Source organism: Salvelinus namaycush, chromosome 35 (genome assembly GCF_016432855.1).
Source record: "Salvelinus namaycush isolate Seneca chromosome 35, SaNama_1.0, whole genome shotgun sequence".
Classification (NCBI taxonomy): Eukaryota; Metazoa; Chordata; class Actinopteri; order Salmoniformes; family Salmonidae; genus Salvelinus; species Salvelinus namaycush.
The window spans coordinates 8,362,545-8,381,243 of record NC_052341.1 but is presented as its reverse complement, the minus strand read 5'-3'; the positions used below and the strand labels follow the sequence as shown (position 1 = coordinate 8,381,243).

Sequence of the window (18,699 nt, the reverse complement as noted above, 5' to 3'; positions counted from 1 at the left end):
CTTGCTCAGGGTACAAGAAGTGGTAGAGGTAGAATCTGGGTCCCAAGTGGTGTGGTTAGTCGCTGTTGGAGAATGATAAAAAAGAGTGAAATTTACTGTTCTTATCGTGGTGAGAAAGAAAGAATCATTATGGCTGTGCTGACAATTTTGTATATAGTGTTAAAGTTAGTGATGAAAAGGGGTTGTGGGAGTAGTAGTGGTAACAGAGAAGGCATAGAATAAGGAATTGGGGTGTTCAACTCGAACGTTTATAGTAATAACAAGTGTTTTGGTGCTGGGTTCAAAAGGCATATACTTGATAAAAATAATAGACAGTAACACTGAAGGCACACAAAAAAATGAAGTATATCCTGGGCGGCAGGTAGCATTACAGTTAGAGCGTTGGGCCAGTAACCAAAAGATTGCTGTTTCGAATACCCGAGCCGACAAGGTGAAAAATCTGTCGATTTGCCCTAATTTGCTCCAGGGGTGCTGTACTACTATGGCTGACCCTGTAAAAAAACACATTTCACTACAGCTATCTGGTGTATGTGACAATACTACCATTTTTATAATATTTTCTTTAGATACATGATGGATATAAAAAAGTATTTCTATCAACTGTCCTCTGAACATTTTCTCTCCATTTCACCTGCAGCTATTTCCTGTGGTGATCCTGGCACACCGCCCCAAGCTATTATGTCAGGTAGGAAGTTCACCAACGGCGCCGTGGTCCATTACACCTGCAGCCACGGCCGAGCACTGATTGGGAATGCCACGCGCTACTGTCAGGAGGACGGACGCTGGAGCGGGCCACAACCCTACTGCTCAGGTATATCCATCAGCAGGGTCCTACACCCTTTGAATAACCTCTTTTGGTTTGAGGTAGAACCCTTTTTGTTCCAAATAGTTCTACCTGGAACCAAAAAGGGTTCTAACTGGAACCAAAAAGGGTTCTAACTGGAACCAAAAAGGATCCTGCGGCTGTCCCCATAGGAGAACCCTTTTTGGTTCCAGTTAGAACCCTTTTTGGTTCCAGGTAGAACTATTTTGGGCTCCATGTAGAACACTCTGTGGAAAGGGTTCCACATGGAACACAAAATTGTTCTATCTGGAACCAAAAGGTTTCTACCTCGAACCAAAAGAGGTTCTTCAAAGGGTTCTCCTATGGGGACAGCCTAAGAACCCTTTTTGGTTCAAGATGGCACCTTTTTTCTGAGTGTTGCACACTGCCAGGCAGGGAAACCTGAAGGCTCTCTAATGGACAGAAATAACAAGTGACAGGTTTCAGGAAAGTCAACCCCAGCTGAAAAGACTAGGGGTTTCTGTGGGTTTTTCAAGTTTTGTAGCTAGAGCTGTAGGAAGCAAGCACTCTGGGTAGAGCCTTGGTAGCCTTTCATGGAAGTTGAAAGGGAGTGGGGGAAAAACTATTTCCATCTCAGAAAACAAGGCTAGAATGACTGATATGCACTGCCTATGGACCTGCTGCAGTGAGTGATGGGTGGTCGTTTGAGCGTTGGATATTTTCTCTCTCCTTCATTAGGCGGTAGTTCCGGGGAGTGTGGTGACCCTGGAATCCCACCTCATGGCTCCAGGTTGGGGGACGAGTTCCAGCTGAAGAGCCTGCTGAGGTTCACCTGTGAAGCCGGCTTCTCCCTGAGTGGCTCGGCTGAGAGGACCTGCCTCCTCAACGGCTCCTGGAGTGGCACCCAACCAGTCTGTGAAGGTGAGTACCCTGCCATATACGGTGCATTCGGAAAGTATTCAGACCCCTTGACTTTTTCCACATTTTGTTGCATTGCAGCCTTTTTCTAAAATGGATCCTTGCTTGGTCTGTGAGTTTTGGTGGGTGGCCCTCTCTTGGCAGGTTTGTTGTGGTGCAATATTCTTTCCATGTTTTAATAATGGATTTAATGGTGCTCAGTGGGATGTTCAAAGTTTCGGATATTTCTTTATTACCCAACCCTGATCTGTACTTCTCAACAACTTTGTCCCTGACCTGTTTGGAGAGCTCCTTGGTCTTCATGGTGCCACTTGCTTAATGGTGTTGCAGACTCTGGAGCCTTTTGGAACGGGTGTATATATACACTGGGGAGAAGAAGTATTTGATACACTGCCGATTTTGCAGGTTTTCCTACTTACAAAGCATGTAGAGGTCTGTACTTTTATTCAGAGGTACACTTCAACTGTGAGAGACGGAATCTAAAACAAAAATCCAGAAAATCACATTGTATGATTTTTAAGTAATTAATTAGCATTTTATTGCATGACATAAGTATTTGATACATCAGAAAAGCAGAACTTAATATTTGGTACAGAAACCTTTGTTTGCAATTACAGAGATCATACGTTTCCTGTAGTTCTTGACCAGGTTTGCACACACTGCAGCAGGGATTTTGGCCCACTCCTCCATACAGACCTTCTCCAGATCCTTCAGGTTTCGGGGCTGTCGCTGGCCAATACGGACTTTCAGCTCCCTCCAAAGATTTTCTATTGGGTTCAGGTCTGGAGACTGGCTACGCCACTCCAGGACCTTGAGATGCTTCTTACGGAGCCACTCCTTAGTTGTCCTGGCTGTGTGTTTCGGGTCGTTGTCATGCTGGAAGACCCAGCCACGACCCATCTTCAATGCTCTTACTGAGGGAAGGAGGTTGTTGGCCAAGATCTTGCGATACATGGCCCCATCCATCCTCCCCTCAATACGGTGCAGTCGTCCTGTCCCCTTTGCAGAAAAGCATCCCCAAAGAATGATGTTTCCACCTCCATGCTTCACCGTTGGGATGGTGTTCTTGGGGTGGTACTCATCCTTCTTCTTCCTCCAAACACGGCGAGTGGAGTTTAGACCAAAAAGCTCTTTTTGTCTCATCAGACCACATGACCTTCTCCCATTCCTCCTCTGGATCATCCAGATGGTCATTGGGAAATTTCAGACGGGCCTGGACATGCGCTGGCTTGAGCAGGGGGACCTTGCGTGCGCTGCAGGATTTTAATCCATGACGGCGTAGTGTGTTACTAATGGTTTTCTTTGAGACTGTGGTCCCAGCTCTCTTCAGGTCATTGACCAGGTTCTGCCGTGTAGTTCTGGGCTGATCCCTCACCTTCCTCATGATCATTGATGCCCCACGAGGTGAGATCTTGCATGGAGCCCCAGACCGAGGGTGATTGACCGTCATCTTGAACTTCTTCCATTTTCTAATAATTGCGCCAACAGCTGTTGCCTTCTCACCAAGCTGCTTGCCTATTGTCCTGTAGCCCATCCCAGCCTTGTGCAGGTCTACAATTTTATCCCTGATGTCCTTACACAGCTCTCTGGTCTTGGCCATTGTGGAGAGGTTGGAGTCTGTTTGATTGAGTGTGTGGACAGGTGTCTTTTATACAGGTAACGAGTTCAAACAGGTGCAGTTAATAGAGGTAATGAGTGGAGAACAGGAGGGCTTCTTAAAGAAAAACTCTCTTCTTAAAGGTCTGTGAGAGCCGGAATTCTTACTGGTTGGTAGGTGATCAAATACTTATGTCATGCAATAAAATGCAAAATAATTACTTAAAAATCATACAATGGGATTTTCTGGATTTTTGTTTTAGATTCCGTCTCTCACAGTTGAAGTGTACCTATGATAAAAATTACAGACCTCTACATACTTTGTAAGTAGGAAAACCTGCAAAATCGGCAGTGTCTCAAATACTTGTTCTCCCCACTGTATATATATACTGAGATCATGTGACACTTAGATTGCACACAGGTGGACTTTATTTAACTAATTATGTGACTTCTGAAGGTAATTGGTTGCACTAGGTCTTATTTAGGGGTTGCATAGCAAAGGGGGTGAATACATATGCACGCAGCACTTTTCAGTTTTTCATTTCAATTTTTTTTTTTAAACAAGTAATTTTTTTCATTTCACTTCACCAATTTGGGCTATTTTGTGTATCACATGAAATCCAAATAAAAATATATTTAAATTACAGGTTGTAATACAACAAAATAGGAAAAACACCAAGGGGGATGAATACTTTTGCAAGGCACTGTACAATTCTGAGTTGAATGAAAGTTCCAAACTTATTTTCCCATTCGTAGCTCATTTTTCCCAAGTTCCCAGTTGTCTTGAACTTTGAGGGCTGATAAGGCAGTGTCATGGTCCACCCTGAAAAAGTGTCTCAATGACCAGTTCTGCAAAAAGGAAACATTTCAGATAATATAACGTTGCACAAATTATTGTTTTCACAATGTGTTGCTATTTTAATAACAAATCAATTGCGAGAGCATTGCATTTCAGTGCTATGCGGTGTTTTTTTTCAATAATTGTGATAAACTGTAGAACTACTCAACCATGAATTATTGTGATAAGAGTTCAACTGTCTATTTGACAGATTTACTGGTTTCTCTTACAGGTTGCTCTTACATGCCCAGTGCAGTCAAAAATGTGCATTTCCTGTGGTTAATATATATTTCCACAATATAAGATTGGATTTATACTGTGGAATTGTGATAATGATAATACTTTGATTGTAAAAGCCGTTTGAATAGATCGCCTGAAATGTCATCCTTTTTGGTGGGATAGAGTTTTGGCCTGCCTGGTGACAAATAAGACAGAGAGTTCAAAACCTCTCAGTCAATAACAGCTCGTTTTCAGTTTACCCCTTCCCCACTCAGACCACTCCCAGACAGTCCTAGATAAATTCTTGCTTGAAAAATGCTCTTTGCTAAGAAGCAGTTTCTTTTTGACCATTTTAATTGAAAACACTTACAATAAGGTACTTAATTGTTACCCAGAAATGATTTGATATTGAGAAAAAAACTGCTGCATTGAACCTTCTGAATTTAGGACTCCTTGATGTATGCAAGGGTGAGGAGTCCTACACAGACCACCTACCACTGGTAATGTACTGTATGATAATCGTTGCTTTAATGCAAGTTTTCAGAAAGGATAACTCCATCCAACACCTATTATAGTCTATTACCTTAATGCTCAGCAATGTTGGGAGGGATTCAAAAGAGAAGCATCCAGGGTTATTTCTGTTTAATTCATCGTTTGAAAAATTACATGGGAAACCTTGAGTGAAGCCAAGGTGCTTATTGGCACATTCATAAGAAGTATGAAATTCTGTGCATACACACATCCAGTAAAAAGGTACAAGTATGGGTGTACTGTATATCTTAGCTGATCAGGGTTGGAGGTCAATCCCATTTAAATTCCAGTCAATTCATAAAGTAAACAAAATTCCAAAATGTCCTCATTGAAAAGCATTGAAGAGAATTGGAGTTGGACTTTCAGTGTACTTCCTGAATTGACTGGAATTGTCTCCAACACTGAAGCGTATCTATTGTATATTTCTACGTTTTAGAAAGATAATAATTGACCGTCAATTATCTCATCATTCACTTTTAAATAGACTCGTTTGGACATAAAGATATCTTACGTAAATGTATTTAATGTCTTTAGTACGTCTTAAACTGTGTCTCATTAACCAATAACTTTGATTGAGTTTGATAGCTCCTTAATCCCACAATTAAATTCAAATAATTTGTCCAAATCTAATTTATTATGACCATGTTTATGATGTACTGTATACTCTACACGACGCATATTGTAGCTGTGCCATAGGATTTTGTGTAATGATGGGTTCCTTGTTTTCAGGTTGTGTTGTTTCTCATTCCTGTGTGTGTTTTGGTGTTGAAGTTGTTGTTTATGTTCTTCAGTTATTTGCTGCTCTGTTTGTCATATTTTTAACCCAGTTATCATGAGTGTTCAGTGTTGTCTGTTAGATGGGGTCGGACATGGAACTAGAATACTAGAATGGACATGAACCTTGTTATGATGGGATAAAGGTCAGCGATTTGGTCAGGGTGTTGGTCAACTGTGGTTTGCCAGTGCTGTGATAAGATATGTAAAATAATGAATTTGAATAATGTATATGCACTGTATATTTGTTAGCTAGCTAACCAAAGGAAGGATTCCATACATTTTTTCAAATTAACTGACAATATGCCAACATTTTATTCAAACAATGCAGTCAATGCACAGCCATACACTGGCTGAAATCAATTGATGATAGGACTTAGAGAAGTTGTAAATGCAACAAGTAGACTTCTGATGTTGTATTGTATAATAGCACTCACAGCTTTTCAAGAAAACACAAATGTTGACCTTTATGATCTGTTTACATATTTTGGAGGCTATTTACACAGAACATTGGTGAAAAACCTGTATAAACAATATGTATAATTATATGACTATATAATTATATGAATATTTCAACAATAATTCTATTATACAATTTCTGATATATCACATGCCTTACTTTTATTTTCCTGCACTAGTAAAATCAAGATTATGCCTCTACTGCCATTCATTCACATTAGACTGGTCTTGATTTCTCCCTGACCAATTGGCTGCCATTTTCACCCATTCTGGAACTTTTAGGGTTTATGACATATCCCCTCTAGTAATTTAAAGTGGAACTGACAGTGTTTTAACTACTTTGCAGATATGAAACAGACATAATTTCAGTCAAAAATATGAAATTCCCAGTTTATGGTACAAAACCAACTTTATAGGAGGTTTTAAAAATAGGTTATATTTGACTCAACATTGAATGACGTACACGAAGGCATTGTTGGAGAATAGATGGATGCAGTTCAATGCATTAATATAATTGACCAATACATTTCTTGGTAGTCCAAAAAATATAACAAACTGTTTGTAAATCACAGCTGGCTGGGTACATTGTTTGCTGCCTCCATTCCGGAAGCACTGTTTCAGTTTCAATGACTCAATATTTTGGGTGCAGAATATGACCGGTGTCAATAGACATAGGCAAAGAAAGTTCAAGTTAGTCACGAATGCTCTATATAACATGTAAACAGCCTTACTAGCTCTGCTACGGCGAGTAAAATGGGTCAGTGATGTGTTCTCCCGTCTGTGTCTGGAAGTAGCTAGCTAGCCAACTTTAGCCAGTTAGCTTGGGTGCTTGGTTGGGACAACGCATGCATTGGCAGGCAAGCGGCAGAAGGGGAAGCAGGCTATTCCCTATCGTTTATCAGTGCAATTTTGACAGGCAACTAGCTGAAAAAGTTTAGCTAATGTTCCTTCATTAGATTTTAGCTCATCTTGCTCTGCCAAGAGTGTGCAAAGCTGTCATCAAGGCAAAGGGTGGCTACTTTGAAGAATCTGACATATAAAATATGTTTTGATTTGTTTAACACTTTTTTGCTTACTACATGATTCCATATGTGTTGTTTTATAGTTTTGATGTCTTCACTATTATTCTACAATGTAGAAAATAGTCAAAAATAAAGAAAAACCCTTGAATGAGTATGTGTGTCCAAACTTTTGACTGGTACTGTTTATATATGTATATATATATACATATATACTTAGCCAAATACATTTAAACTCAAGTGTTTCACAATTCCTGATATTTAATCCTAGTAAAAAATTCCCTGTCTTAGGTCAGTTAGGATCAACACTTTATTTTAATAATGTGAAATGTGAGAATAATAGTAGAGAGTGATTTATTTTAGCTTTTATTTCTTTCATCACATTCACAGTGGGTCAGAAGTTAACATACACTCAATTAGTATTTGGTAGCATTGCCTTTAAATTGTTTAACTTGGGTCAAACCTTTTGGGTAGCCTTCCACAAGCTTCCCACAATAAGTTGGGTGAATTTTGGCCCATTCCTCCTGACAGAGCTGGTGTAACTGGGTCAGATTTGTAGGCCTCCTTGCTCGCACACGCTTTTTCAGTTCTGCCCACAAATGTTCTATAGGATTGAGGTCAGGACTTTGTGATGGCCACTCCAATACCTTGACTTTGTTGTACTTAAGCCATTTTGCCACAACTTTGGAAGTATGCTTGGGGTCATTGTCCATTTGGAAGACCCATTTGTGACCAAGCTTTAACTTCCTGACTGATGTCGTGAGATGTGGCTTCAATATATCCACATACTTTTCCTGCCTCATGATGCCATCTATTTTGTGAAGTGCACTGGACCCTCCTGCAGCAAAACCCCCACAACATGATGCTGCCACCCCTGTGCTTCACGGTTGGGATTGCAAGCCTCCCCCTTTTTCCTCCAAACATAACGATGGTCATTATGGCCAAACAGTTCTATTTTATGGAGGTTTTGGAGCAGTGGCTTCTTCCTTGCTGAGCGGCCTTTCAGGTTATGTCGATATAGGACTTGTTTTACTGTGGATATAGATACATTTGTACCTGTTTCCTCCAGCATCTTCACAAGGTCCTTTGCTGTTGTTCTGGAATTGATTTGCACTTTTCGCACCAAAGTACGCTCGTCGCTAAGAGACAGAACGCGTCTTCTTCCTGAGCGGTATGAAGGCTGCGTGGTCCCATGGTGTTTATACTTGCGTACTATTGTTTGTACAGATGAACGTGGGTGGTGCCTTCAGGCATTTGGAAATTGCTCCCAAGGATTAACCAGACTTGTGGAGGTCTACACTTTTTTTCCCGAGGCCTCGGCTTTTCCCATGATGTCAAGCAAAGAGGCACTGCGTTTGAAGGTAGGCCTTGAAATACATCCACAGTTACACCTCCAAATGACTCAAATTATGTCAATTAGACTATCAGAAGCTTCTAAAACCATTACATAGTTTTGGGGAATTTTCTAAGCTGTTTAAAGGCACTGTCAACTTAATGTATGTAAACTTCTGTCCCACTGGTATTGTGATATAAGGAATTAAAAGTGAAATAATCTGTCTGTAAACAATTGTTGGAAAAATGACTTGTGTCATATACAAAGTAGATGTCCTAACCGACTTGCCAAAACTATAGTTTGTTCACAAGAAATTTGTGGAGTGGTTGAAAAACGAGTTTTCATGACTCCAACCTAAGTGTATGTAAACTTCCGACTTCAACTGTATTTATTATTTATTTATTTGTTTGTTTGTTTGCTCAGAACTTGGGGAGGCAAAGTTGGGCCTTGTTGATTTACTCCATTTACTTCCTTCTTTCCTTCTTGTTTTTATTTTCATCAATTGGTCAGTTTTTGTGCATTTCTATATTTATAAATGTATTATTAATCTTATTTATTCAGTCTTCACGGCAACACAGTACACAGTGAGATAAGCCTGCAGATTGCTTACAGGAGATCAATAGAGTTGCATTATTTAGAGGCCATTCATGATTGAGGATGGTTTAACGGTTGTTATAAGGGAGTTGAGATGGATCACTGCTTGGGAGATTTAAAGTGGAATGCTGCGCACTATTTCTGTGATACAAATAATGCTGTGCCCAAGTATGAAATGCGAATTCTTGTGCACAGGGAGATCACAAGACGCCTGTGACTTGGGAAATAATTACTTTGAGTCAGGAAATACATATGGCCACAGCGGTCTCCCTGAGGGACTTCATAAACTCTTTATTGGACCAGTTGTTTTCTATTTGTAAATGGTTACATTGTTAAGGGAAGCTGTACCGGGGGATTTTATTTTAATGTAATTTTTTTTGCCTTTACAGAGTATCCTATTGCAGCCTTGGAGTGATATTATGTCTACACAGATAATGCTAATCATTCTTATGAAGATTAATGAATAATTAAGTTTACTGCTCTTAAAGTGATGTTTTGTATAATTTTAGGTAGTAGTTTTGAAAGTAGTGCTCACGAGCCAAAACGGGTCTCCGAAAATTGTGCACGATTGTTTGCAATCTCATCCATTTCGTATGATACAGTATGTTACGTCCTGTAAAAAAAAAAAAAAAAAAATCCTGCAGATCGTATGATACCTTATGAATTCCAATATGTTACGAATGTATTAGTGCTTAAGATCCCATTCAATCTCTTTAAATGTTCAGCTATTTAGCTATTCTATGACTTGAGCTAATGAGTATGTGCTCAATCAACCCTAATTGAGACATAAATACTCAAAGCTAGCACTGTAGCATATGCCCCGGAGATTCCCAATGTAATCAAAAGCATTCATTACTTTTTTGAGATCAGCATTTGTGTACATTTGCCATTCAGTTTCACATGGGGGAAAACGGAGAGCATGTTTCCTCACAACTGATGTCACGCTTTGCCTGATCCCTCTTTGATTAATGGCCTCTGAAGATTCCCATGTTGTTAGTTCTCCCCTTCTGTAAACAAAGATGAAAATGCTTAAGCCCTATTGAGAGTATTTAAAGACATCCTCTGGAACTTTGGTGACTACTAAATATTTTTGAAATGTCCTGCCTTGGGCTGGATGTGTCAATGTGTAGTTCATACATGCATAACCTATGAGCAGAATTACTGTCTTACCTCAATTAACCACGAAATCCCTAATTAAAAAACAACAGTTTTTCCTGGAATCTGATTTCCCTACATTTTACCCCATGTGGGCCAGCCCCCTAGCAATTCCAGTTCAACCAATGCGCTTTAGCACCTCACCATTTGAGTGACAGCTAGCAAGATGCACACACAGCAGAGTGAGAAAAAGAGCAATGACGTGGTGCGCATATGTGACGTAGGTGATTTTTGGGGACCACTTTTAGCTTGTGAGCACTACTTTCAGAACTATTGGTTAAAAAGTATACAAAAGTACCGGACAATCTCTTTAAGCAGGCTGTGTGAGTAAAAGCTCTATTCATGTGAGTCATGTGGTTATTTGTTTGTGAATATGTCCCCGATGCCTCATTATTTATGGAAATAGCCTTGTTGTTCCCAATTAACCTAATTGGTTTTTAAAGCCGATATCTATGAGAGTGAGGATCCCATTTCATTTATTACCGTCTTCTAAAATGCCACTTCAAATCACTGACAAAAGGCATTTCCTTAAAAAGCTTTAACTAATTGGATCAAATCAATAGGACTTTTATTTTAATATCTTGTTTCTGTTAGATTACAATTAAGTTGATCTGCTTGGCCAGCATCTGTTAAATATATTGTACCGAAGAAAGATTGGACTTATTATGGGGCGGCAGGTAGCCTAGTGGTTAGAGTGTTGGGCCAGTAACCGAAAGTAACTCCAAAGCTGCAATAGGATACTCTGTAGATTAAAGGCAAAAAAAAAATATTAAAGCTGACAAGGTAAAAATCTGTTGTTCTGCCCCTGAACAAGGCAGTTAACCCACCGTTCCCCAGTAGGCCATCATTGTAAATAAGAATTTATTCTTAACTGAGTTAAATAAAGGTTCAATTAAAAAAATATAAATTATATACACATTTCCTTTTATCAATAGCCAAGAGTAGTGCTTTCATGATTGCAAGTGACAATTCTGTTATGGTTTATTTACCTTAAATTTACCTTGACGAATGTTCCAGTTTTTTTATGTTTATCTATTTGGTTTTTTTCTCAGCGATTTCGTGTGGAAATCCAGGTACTCCTGCCTATGGGAAGATTGTCTTCAGTGATGGAATAGTGTTTTCAAGCTCCGTAGCATATGCCTGCTGGGAAGGATATGAGACCTCAGGTCTCACCACTCGCCACTGCACCACCAATGGCACCTGGACCGGCTCTGCCCTAGACTGCACAGGTATACTGTACTGTGCACTGTAGGAGCTCTACAGTGGGCTCGTCTAACACGCATCTTGTATTCATTCAACCTAGACCATGAGACATGGACGCAATACACCTAATCTTATATGCTACATGCCATGCTTTGCTTTTGATTATGCTTATATAGTACTGCATGTACAAATGTTCTACCAATTCAACAGTGATCAGCTGTGGAGATCCAGGTCCTGTTGCCAATGGGATTTACATAGGAAATGAGTTCACCTTCAACAAGACTGTTCAGTATCACTGTAACCCAGGCCACGTCATGGACACTGTCGGTTCATCTGTGCTCCTCTGCACCAAGAACGGGTCTTGGAACCAAACCAAGCCTTACTGTAAAGGTAATTCAACTTTGGTTATGACTCAATAATACTTGTCGTTGGCTTACAAAGAAACAAACATTTCTACTTTCATTTCTTTACTGAGGGCTGAGATGAGACGCAACCAGAGAAATATAGTACAGATATCACAACACTCCAGAATTTCAAGCACTCGGAGATCAAAAGAACTCGAAAAGTTTTTTGATCTTGTTTGGAGTAGTTTCTCTACCTTTTTTGGCACAGCAAGCACAAATTATTCACTTACACAGACTGAAGGGATGTTATCCATGAAATGTGTAGGATCTGTGCTATCAGATGTCAGACTTGAAACGTGTGGAGAAAACGATGCATCCAGTTAGTGGTGCAATGCAGACAAGCATAGAGCAGGGAAGTCTCCTCCCAAGCAGATTGACAGGCAGAGAGTGAATGTGTGTGCACTTCACATATAATTTCCCACAGTAGCGATTTACCAGACATGTGGTTATAGACCAATTGCAATCCTGTGGGTGAATACTGTTTAATATGCCAGAAGTTCCTATTTTTACAGAATAGACATCCAATACCACAGCATTTGCAATGATTTCTTTTAGACTTAGAATATGTTATCGTCTCAACGGGAAATAACAGTGCAATACCCTGCATATAATCGAAAACAGATACACAGTCCATATCGGATATGTATTGTGATTAATGGGACCTCTACTTCCCAATTAACTATATTACTTGTCAATAATAGGCAAATGAAAACACTTTCTCCCTGTGGGAGACAGAATATGATCATCAAAGAGGATATGAACCGCGATAAATCATCCATTCCTTTCTAGCACATTAAAACATATGTTTTGAGTTAACATGCAGTACTTACTCACTAAAAATCATTACATCCGTCCTGATGATATTGTTTTGTCCCCACATCAGTGATCATGTGTGGCCGTCCTCCGGCTGTTCACAATGGGAAGGTTGAGGGGTCAGACTTGCAGTGGGGCTCCAGCATCACCTATAGCTGCTTCGATGGGTACCAGCTATCCAGCCCTGGAATCGTTTCATGTGAGGGGAACGGCACATGGCGAGGGGAAATCCCTCAATGTCTTCGTAAGTTAAAAATCAAGTCCCTTTAAGACTGAAAATCTGAGCACTTGATCTAGACTTTAGTGCAATGGCAGTGTCATCAAAGCTTAGCAGTGTTTATCTATTGCTATGTTTGTGTAAAACAATATTTTATAGTAGATGCATCAAACTGACGAAAGCAGTGCCTATCAGTTTAAAGCGAATTAAATGTGCACACCTGGCCTACTTATCCTTCCGATAGCCCTGTTAAAGTTGTGCCGCTGGGGGGGTGCATGACCCGGCTAAATCCTCTGTGAAATGCCAGATTTGACAGGTTGGGAAACTGTTGTGACAGATGCAAAAAGAATGTCAACATTTCCTAAATGGATCCCTCAAGTATCCGCAGCTAGGGCTGCCCATAACATGAGCATTACAAGGTACATGGACGGAGTCTGCTGCTGCAGCCTGCAGGCCTTGATCATAAGCTCCTGACACGGTGTCAGAAGTACTGCCAGAATGTTCTGAAATTCCATGCACAGAGTGGGTTGTCATGGAAAGTGGGTTGTCATGGAAAGCCTGCAGGAGAACACACTCTGTAATAACAACTTCTCATACTGTGGGTCTGAAACGGGTCTGAGTGACTTCCACTGCTAAACTCTTTGTGGAACATTTATGTGGGGCATTTCACAAACATGAAGGACCTATTATGAAAAAGCATCTTGAAACCATTGTATTATCCATTATACAGTAGGGGTTAGCAGGTCTAGTTTAGCTATGGTGCTTTCTGTTTCTCACAACAATATATTTTTTCACCTCGTAATGTTATAATTCCAAGAGCCATGTTATGAATGACTAGCTGGTCAGTAGTGCCTATATGAAACGTTGTGATCATCATGCCTATGAAAAATTGTGAATAAAGATTCTGAAACCCACGTAACCTGGGGGATGTGTGTGATGTGAAGTGTGTGATTTTATTAATGGTCTCTGTGCTTTGTTGTGCCTAGCTGTGCTGTGTGGAGACCCAGGCACCCCAGCAGAGGGTTATACTGAGGGCAAACAGTTCACCTACAGGTCAGAGGTCACCTTCTACTGTAGGGACCCCAACATCCTGGTCGGCTCATCCAGGAGAGTGTGTCAGGTTGATGGGACTTGGAGTGGAATACATCCCTCATGTATAGGTGGGTTGTCCTGCCCATTCATACCTTAATAAAACATGACTCAAGTAAAAGGAAAAGTCACCCAGTGAAATTCTTGAGGAAAAGTATTTGATTTAAAATAAACTTAAGTAGTAAAAGTATAAATCATTTTCAAGTTCCTTATATTAAGCAAACAAGACAGCACCAATTTCTTATTTTTTTAAATTTACAAATAGCCAGAGGCACACTCCAACATTCCAACATTATTTACAAATGAAGCATGTGTGTTTAGTGAGTCTGCCAGATCAGAGTTAGTAGGGATGTCATGGGATGTTCTGTTAAGTGCATAAATTGGACCATTTTCGTGTCATGCTAAGCATTCGATATATAACGAGTACTTTTTTTGAAAATATATGGAGTAAAAAGTAAAATATTTTCTTAAAAGAATGTAGTGAATACATTTTTTATTTAAGTACTTTACACCACTGTCTGCTGCCTTAGTTGTTGTAGTGTAGTCTGTAGTGGTGTGGTGTTGTGTTGGGAAGTGTTGTGTGGTGTCATGTAGTTGAGTGTTTGCTTATTTTCTTCAGTGATGATGATGATGATGTTGATAGGCAGTGAGCTAAACATGTATTTTTCTTTAGATCCTGCATATAACACATGCAGAGACCCTGGAACGCCATCTTATGGGATACCAGTCACATCCCAAGGAATTGAGGTAAGGTCCTTACTTCTACCGATGTCAAATTGTGGGTAAACATACTGTACAGTGGCTTGTGAAAGTATTCACCCCCTTGGCATTTTTCCTATTTTGTTGCCTTAAAACCTGTAATTAAAATATATTTTTGGGGGGTTTGTATTAGAGGTCGACCGATTATGATTTTTCAACGCCGATACCGATACCGATTATTGGAGGACAAAAAAAAGCCGATACCGATTAATCGGCCAATTTATTTAAAAATAATAATAATAATTTTGAATGAACAATGAACACTTTTATTTTAACTTAATATAATACATAAATACACACACACACACAGCTCTGAAGTGACAATGATACTGAAGAGTCTGCTTAGGAGACAAATACTCTCAACTGTTTGAATAAAAATAGAGTTTAAGTTACCTGTGATGAATGTTGAAAACAAAAACTGTAATTTCTATATGCAGGAAATCCTATTTTAATAATGGGCATGGTAAGAATTGACGACCAAAGTGCGAGTCATAATTCCCATGACACCTTCTTGCAAAATCTGAAAAGCGGTTCCTTCATTTATTCCATAGGATATTTTTAGATTCACTTAAAATAAGGTCTGTGTTTCGTGTAGGCTTACACCACCGTGCCAATTTTATAACTGTTTGATATCCATAGGACAAGGTAACTCTGATCAATATTGGCTAAATATAAGCGAAGATCATTTTTTTTGTAGAGTGGATTTATGAAAATATGTTGACAAACGTTACCTTATCCTAGTGAGATTTACACGGGTATCAAAACGCAGAGGCGGTTTAAGCCTGCATGAAACACAGACCTTATTTGAAGTAGATCAAGACATTCTCTATGGAAGACATGAACGGTAAAATAACGAAGGAACCCCTTTCACGTTCAGCCGCAAGTTATTACAGGAATTATAACGCGTCGACTATTTCTCTCTAAACCATATACCTTTGACTAATCCGGAAACTATCACCTCGAAAACAAAACGTTTATTCCGTTCCGTATTTTATCTAACGGGTGGCATCCATGAGTCTAAATATTCCTGTTACATTGCACAACCTTCAATGTTATGTCATAATTACGTAAAATTCTGGCAAATTAGTTCGCAAAGAGCCAGGCGGCCCAAACTGTTGCATATACCCTGACTCTGCGTGCAATGAACGCAAGAGAAATGACACAATTTCACCTGGTTAATATTGCCTGCTAACCTGGATTTGTTTTAGCTAAATATGCAGGTTTAAAAATATATACTTGTGTATTGATTTTAAGAAAGGCATTGATGTTTATGGTTAAGTACACATTGGAGCAATGGCAGTCATTGATTGATTGTTTTTTATAAGATAAGTTTAATGCTAGCTAGCAACTTACCTTAGCTTACTGCATTTGCGTAACAGGAGTGCAATGTAAGCAGGTGTTAGAGCATTGGACTAGTTAACTGCAAGGTTGCAAGATTGGATCCCCCGAGCTGACAAGGTTAAAAATCTGTCGTTCTGCCCCTAAACGAGGCAGAACGTTCCTAGGCCGTCAATGAAAATAAGAATGTGTTCTTAACTGACTTGCCTAGTTAAATAAAGATTAAATAAGTGTGTAAAAAAAAAAAAAAAAAAAAAAAAAATACAGATTTCCGGTAGTTATAAAAACTTGAAATCGGCCCTAATTTACACAACATGCCTACCACTTTGAAGATGCAACATATTTTTTATTGTGAAACATACAAGAAATAAGACAAAAAAACAGAAAACTTGAGCGTGCATGACTATTCACCCCCCCCCCCCCAAGTCAACAGTTTGTAGAGGCACCTTTTGCAGCAATTACAGCTGCAAGTCTCTTGGGGTTTGTCTCTATAAGCTTGGCACATCTAGCCACTGGGATTTTTGCCCATTCTTAAAGTCATGCTCCAGCTCCTTCAAGTTGGATGGGTTCCGCTGGTGTACAGCAATATTTAAGTCATACCACAGATTCAAATTAAATCAAAGTTTATTTGTTACGTGCGCCGAATACAACAGTGTATGTAGACCTTACAGTGAAATGCTTACTTACAGGCTCTAACCAATAGTGCAAAAAAGGTAGTGCAAAAGAGGATTCTCAATTGGATTGAGGTCTGGGCTTTGACTAGGCCATTCCAAGACATTTAAGTGTTTCCCCTTAAACCACTCAAGTGTTGCTTTAGCAGTATGCTTAGGGTCATTGTCCTGCTGGAAGGTGAACCTCTGTCCCAGTCTCAAATCTCTGGAAGACTGAAACAAGTTTCCCTCAAGAATTTCCCTGTATTTAGCGCCATCCATCATTCCTTCAATTCTGACCAGTTTCCCAGTCTCTGCCGATGGAAAAACATCCCACAGCATGATGCGTTTTCCTTGATGGCCACAAAGCTCAATTTTAGTCTCATCTGACCAGAGTACCTTCTTCCATATGTTTGGGGAGGTTCCCACATGCCTTTTGGCGAACACCAAATGTGTTTGTTTATTGTTTTCTTTAAGCAATGGCTTTTTTATGGCCACTCTTCCATAAAGCCCAGCTCTGTGGAGTGTACAGCTTTTATTTATTTATTTATTATTTAGCCTTTAACTAGGTAAGTCAGTTTAAAAACTAATTCTTATTTACAATGACGGCCTAGGAACAGTGGGTTAACTGCCGTGTTCAGGTGCAGAATGACACATTTTTACCTTGTCAGCTTGGGGATTCGATCTAGCAACCTTTCGGTTACTGGCCCAACGCTCTAACCACTAGGCTACCTGCCACACCGGCTTAGTGGGCCTATGGACAGATACTCCAATCTCTGCTGTGGACCTTTACAGCTCCTTCAGGGTTATCTTTGGTCTTTTTGTTGCCTCTGATTAATGCCCTCCTTGCGTGGTCTGTGAGTTTTGGTGGGTGGCCCTCTCTTGGCAGGTTTGTTGCCATATTCTTTCCATGTTTTAATAATGGATTTAATGGTGCTCCGTGGGATGTTCAAAGTTTCAAATATGTTTTTATAACCCAACCATGATCTGTACTTCTCCACAACTTTGTCCATGACCTGTTTGGAGAGCTCCTTGGTCTTCATGGTGCCGCTTGCTTGGTGGTGCCCCTTGCTTAGTGGTGTTGCAGACTCTGGGGCCTTTCAGCGCGTGTGTGTGTGTGTGTGTGTGTGTGTGTGTGTGTGTGTGTGTGTGTGTGTGTGTGTGTGTGTGTGTGTGTGTGTGTGTGTGTGTGTGTGTGTGTGTGTGTGTGTGTGTGTGTGTGTGTGTGTGTGTGTGTGTGTGTGTGTGTGTGTGTGTGCGCGCGTACTGAGATCATGTGACACTCATGTGATTGCACACAGGTGGACTTTATTTAACTAATTATGTGACTTCTGAAGGTAATTGGTTGCACCAGATCTTATTTAGGGGCTTCATAGCAAAGGGGGTGAATACATATTCACGCACCACTTTTCAGTTTTTTTATTTTTTGAATTTCACTTCACCAATTTGGATTATTTTGTGTATGTTCATCACATGAAATCCAAAATAAAATCCACTTGTCATTTGTCATTTGTGCTCAGATAATTTGCTAAAATAGTCTTCTGGTCAGTCAAAGCAATTATCTGGTTGTTCTTAGACCATTTATAGTAATGAGTCTTTTTCCGTTTCAGGTTGGAAGCAAAATCTCCTTCAAATGCCGTAAAAACTACCACATACTGGGATCTACTACAAGAACCTGTCTGGAAAATTTGACGTGGAGTGGTGTGCAACCAGAATGTATCGGTAAGTATTTTTGGAAAGATTTGTTTTTGTGACAGGACATTGTCAAGAAAACAGGAAAAAGTTATTTATTAATCCACCAGGTGTAAATTTTCTTAGCGTTGACTTGTTAATGAGTAAAGGTAGAGACACAGGCGGTGTAGGGGGGGTATGACAGCCAAAGGGAGTAGAGCATTGTTTTAGCACATGTAACCCTTTCATTTACTGCATTCCAGGTCACTACCCTCCCAATGGTAGTGTCATGTTCTCCATCTCTCTCCTTAATAACTCTGCCCAGGATTATAGGT

General features: G+C 39.9%; 1 protein-coding gene across 1 annotated transcript in view; it reads left to right on the top strand.

The window, feature by feature from the left end:
* The window catches only part of LOC120029385 (CUB and sushi domain-containing protein 1-like), a 328,206-nt gene that overhangs the window by 304,929 nt on the left and 4,578 nt on the right, over positions 1–18,699 (top strand). The window contains 8 exon segments of the mRNA XM_038974609.1: positions 638–811; positions 1,523–1,705; positions 11,273–11,449; positions 11,634–11,813; positions 12,711–12,884; positions 13,844–14,017; positions 14,620–14,693; positions 18,304–18,415. Coding sequence (XP_038830537.1) covers positions 638–811; positions 1,523–1,705; positions 11,273–11,449; positions 11,634–11,813; positions 12,711–12,884; positions 13,844–14,017; positions 14,620–14,693; positions 18,304–18,415 — 1,248 coding nt within the window.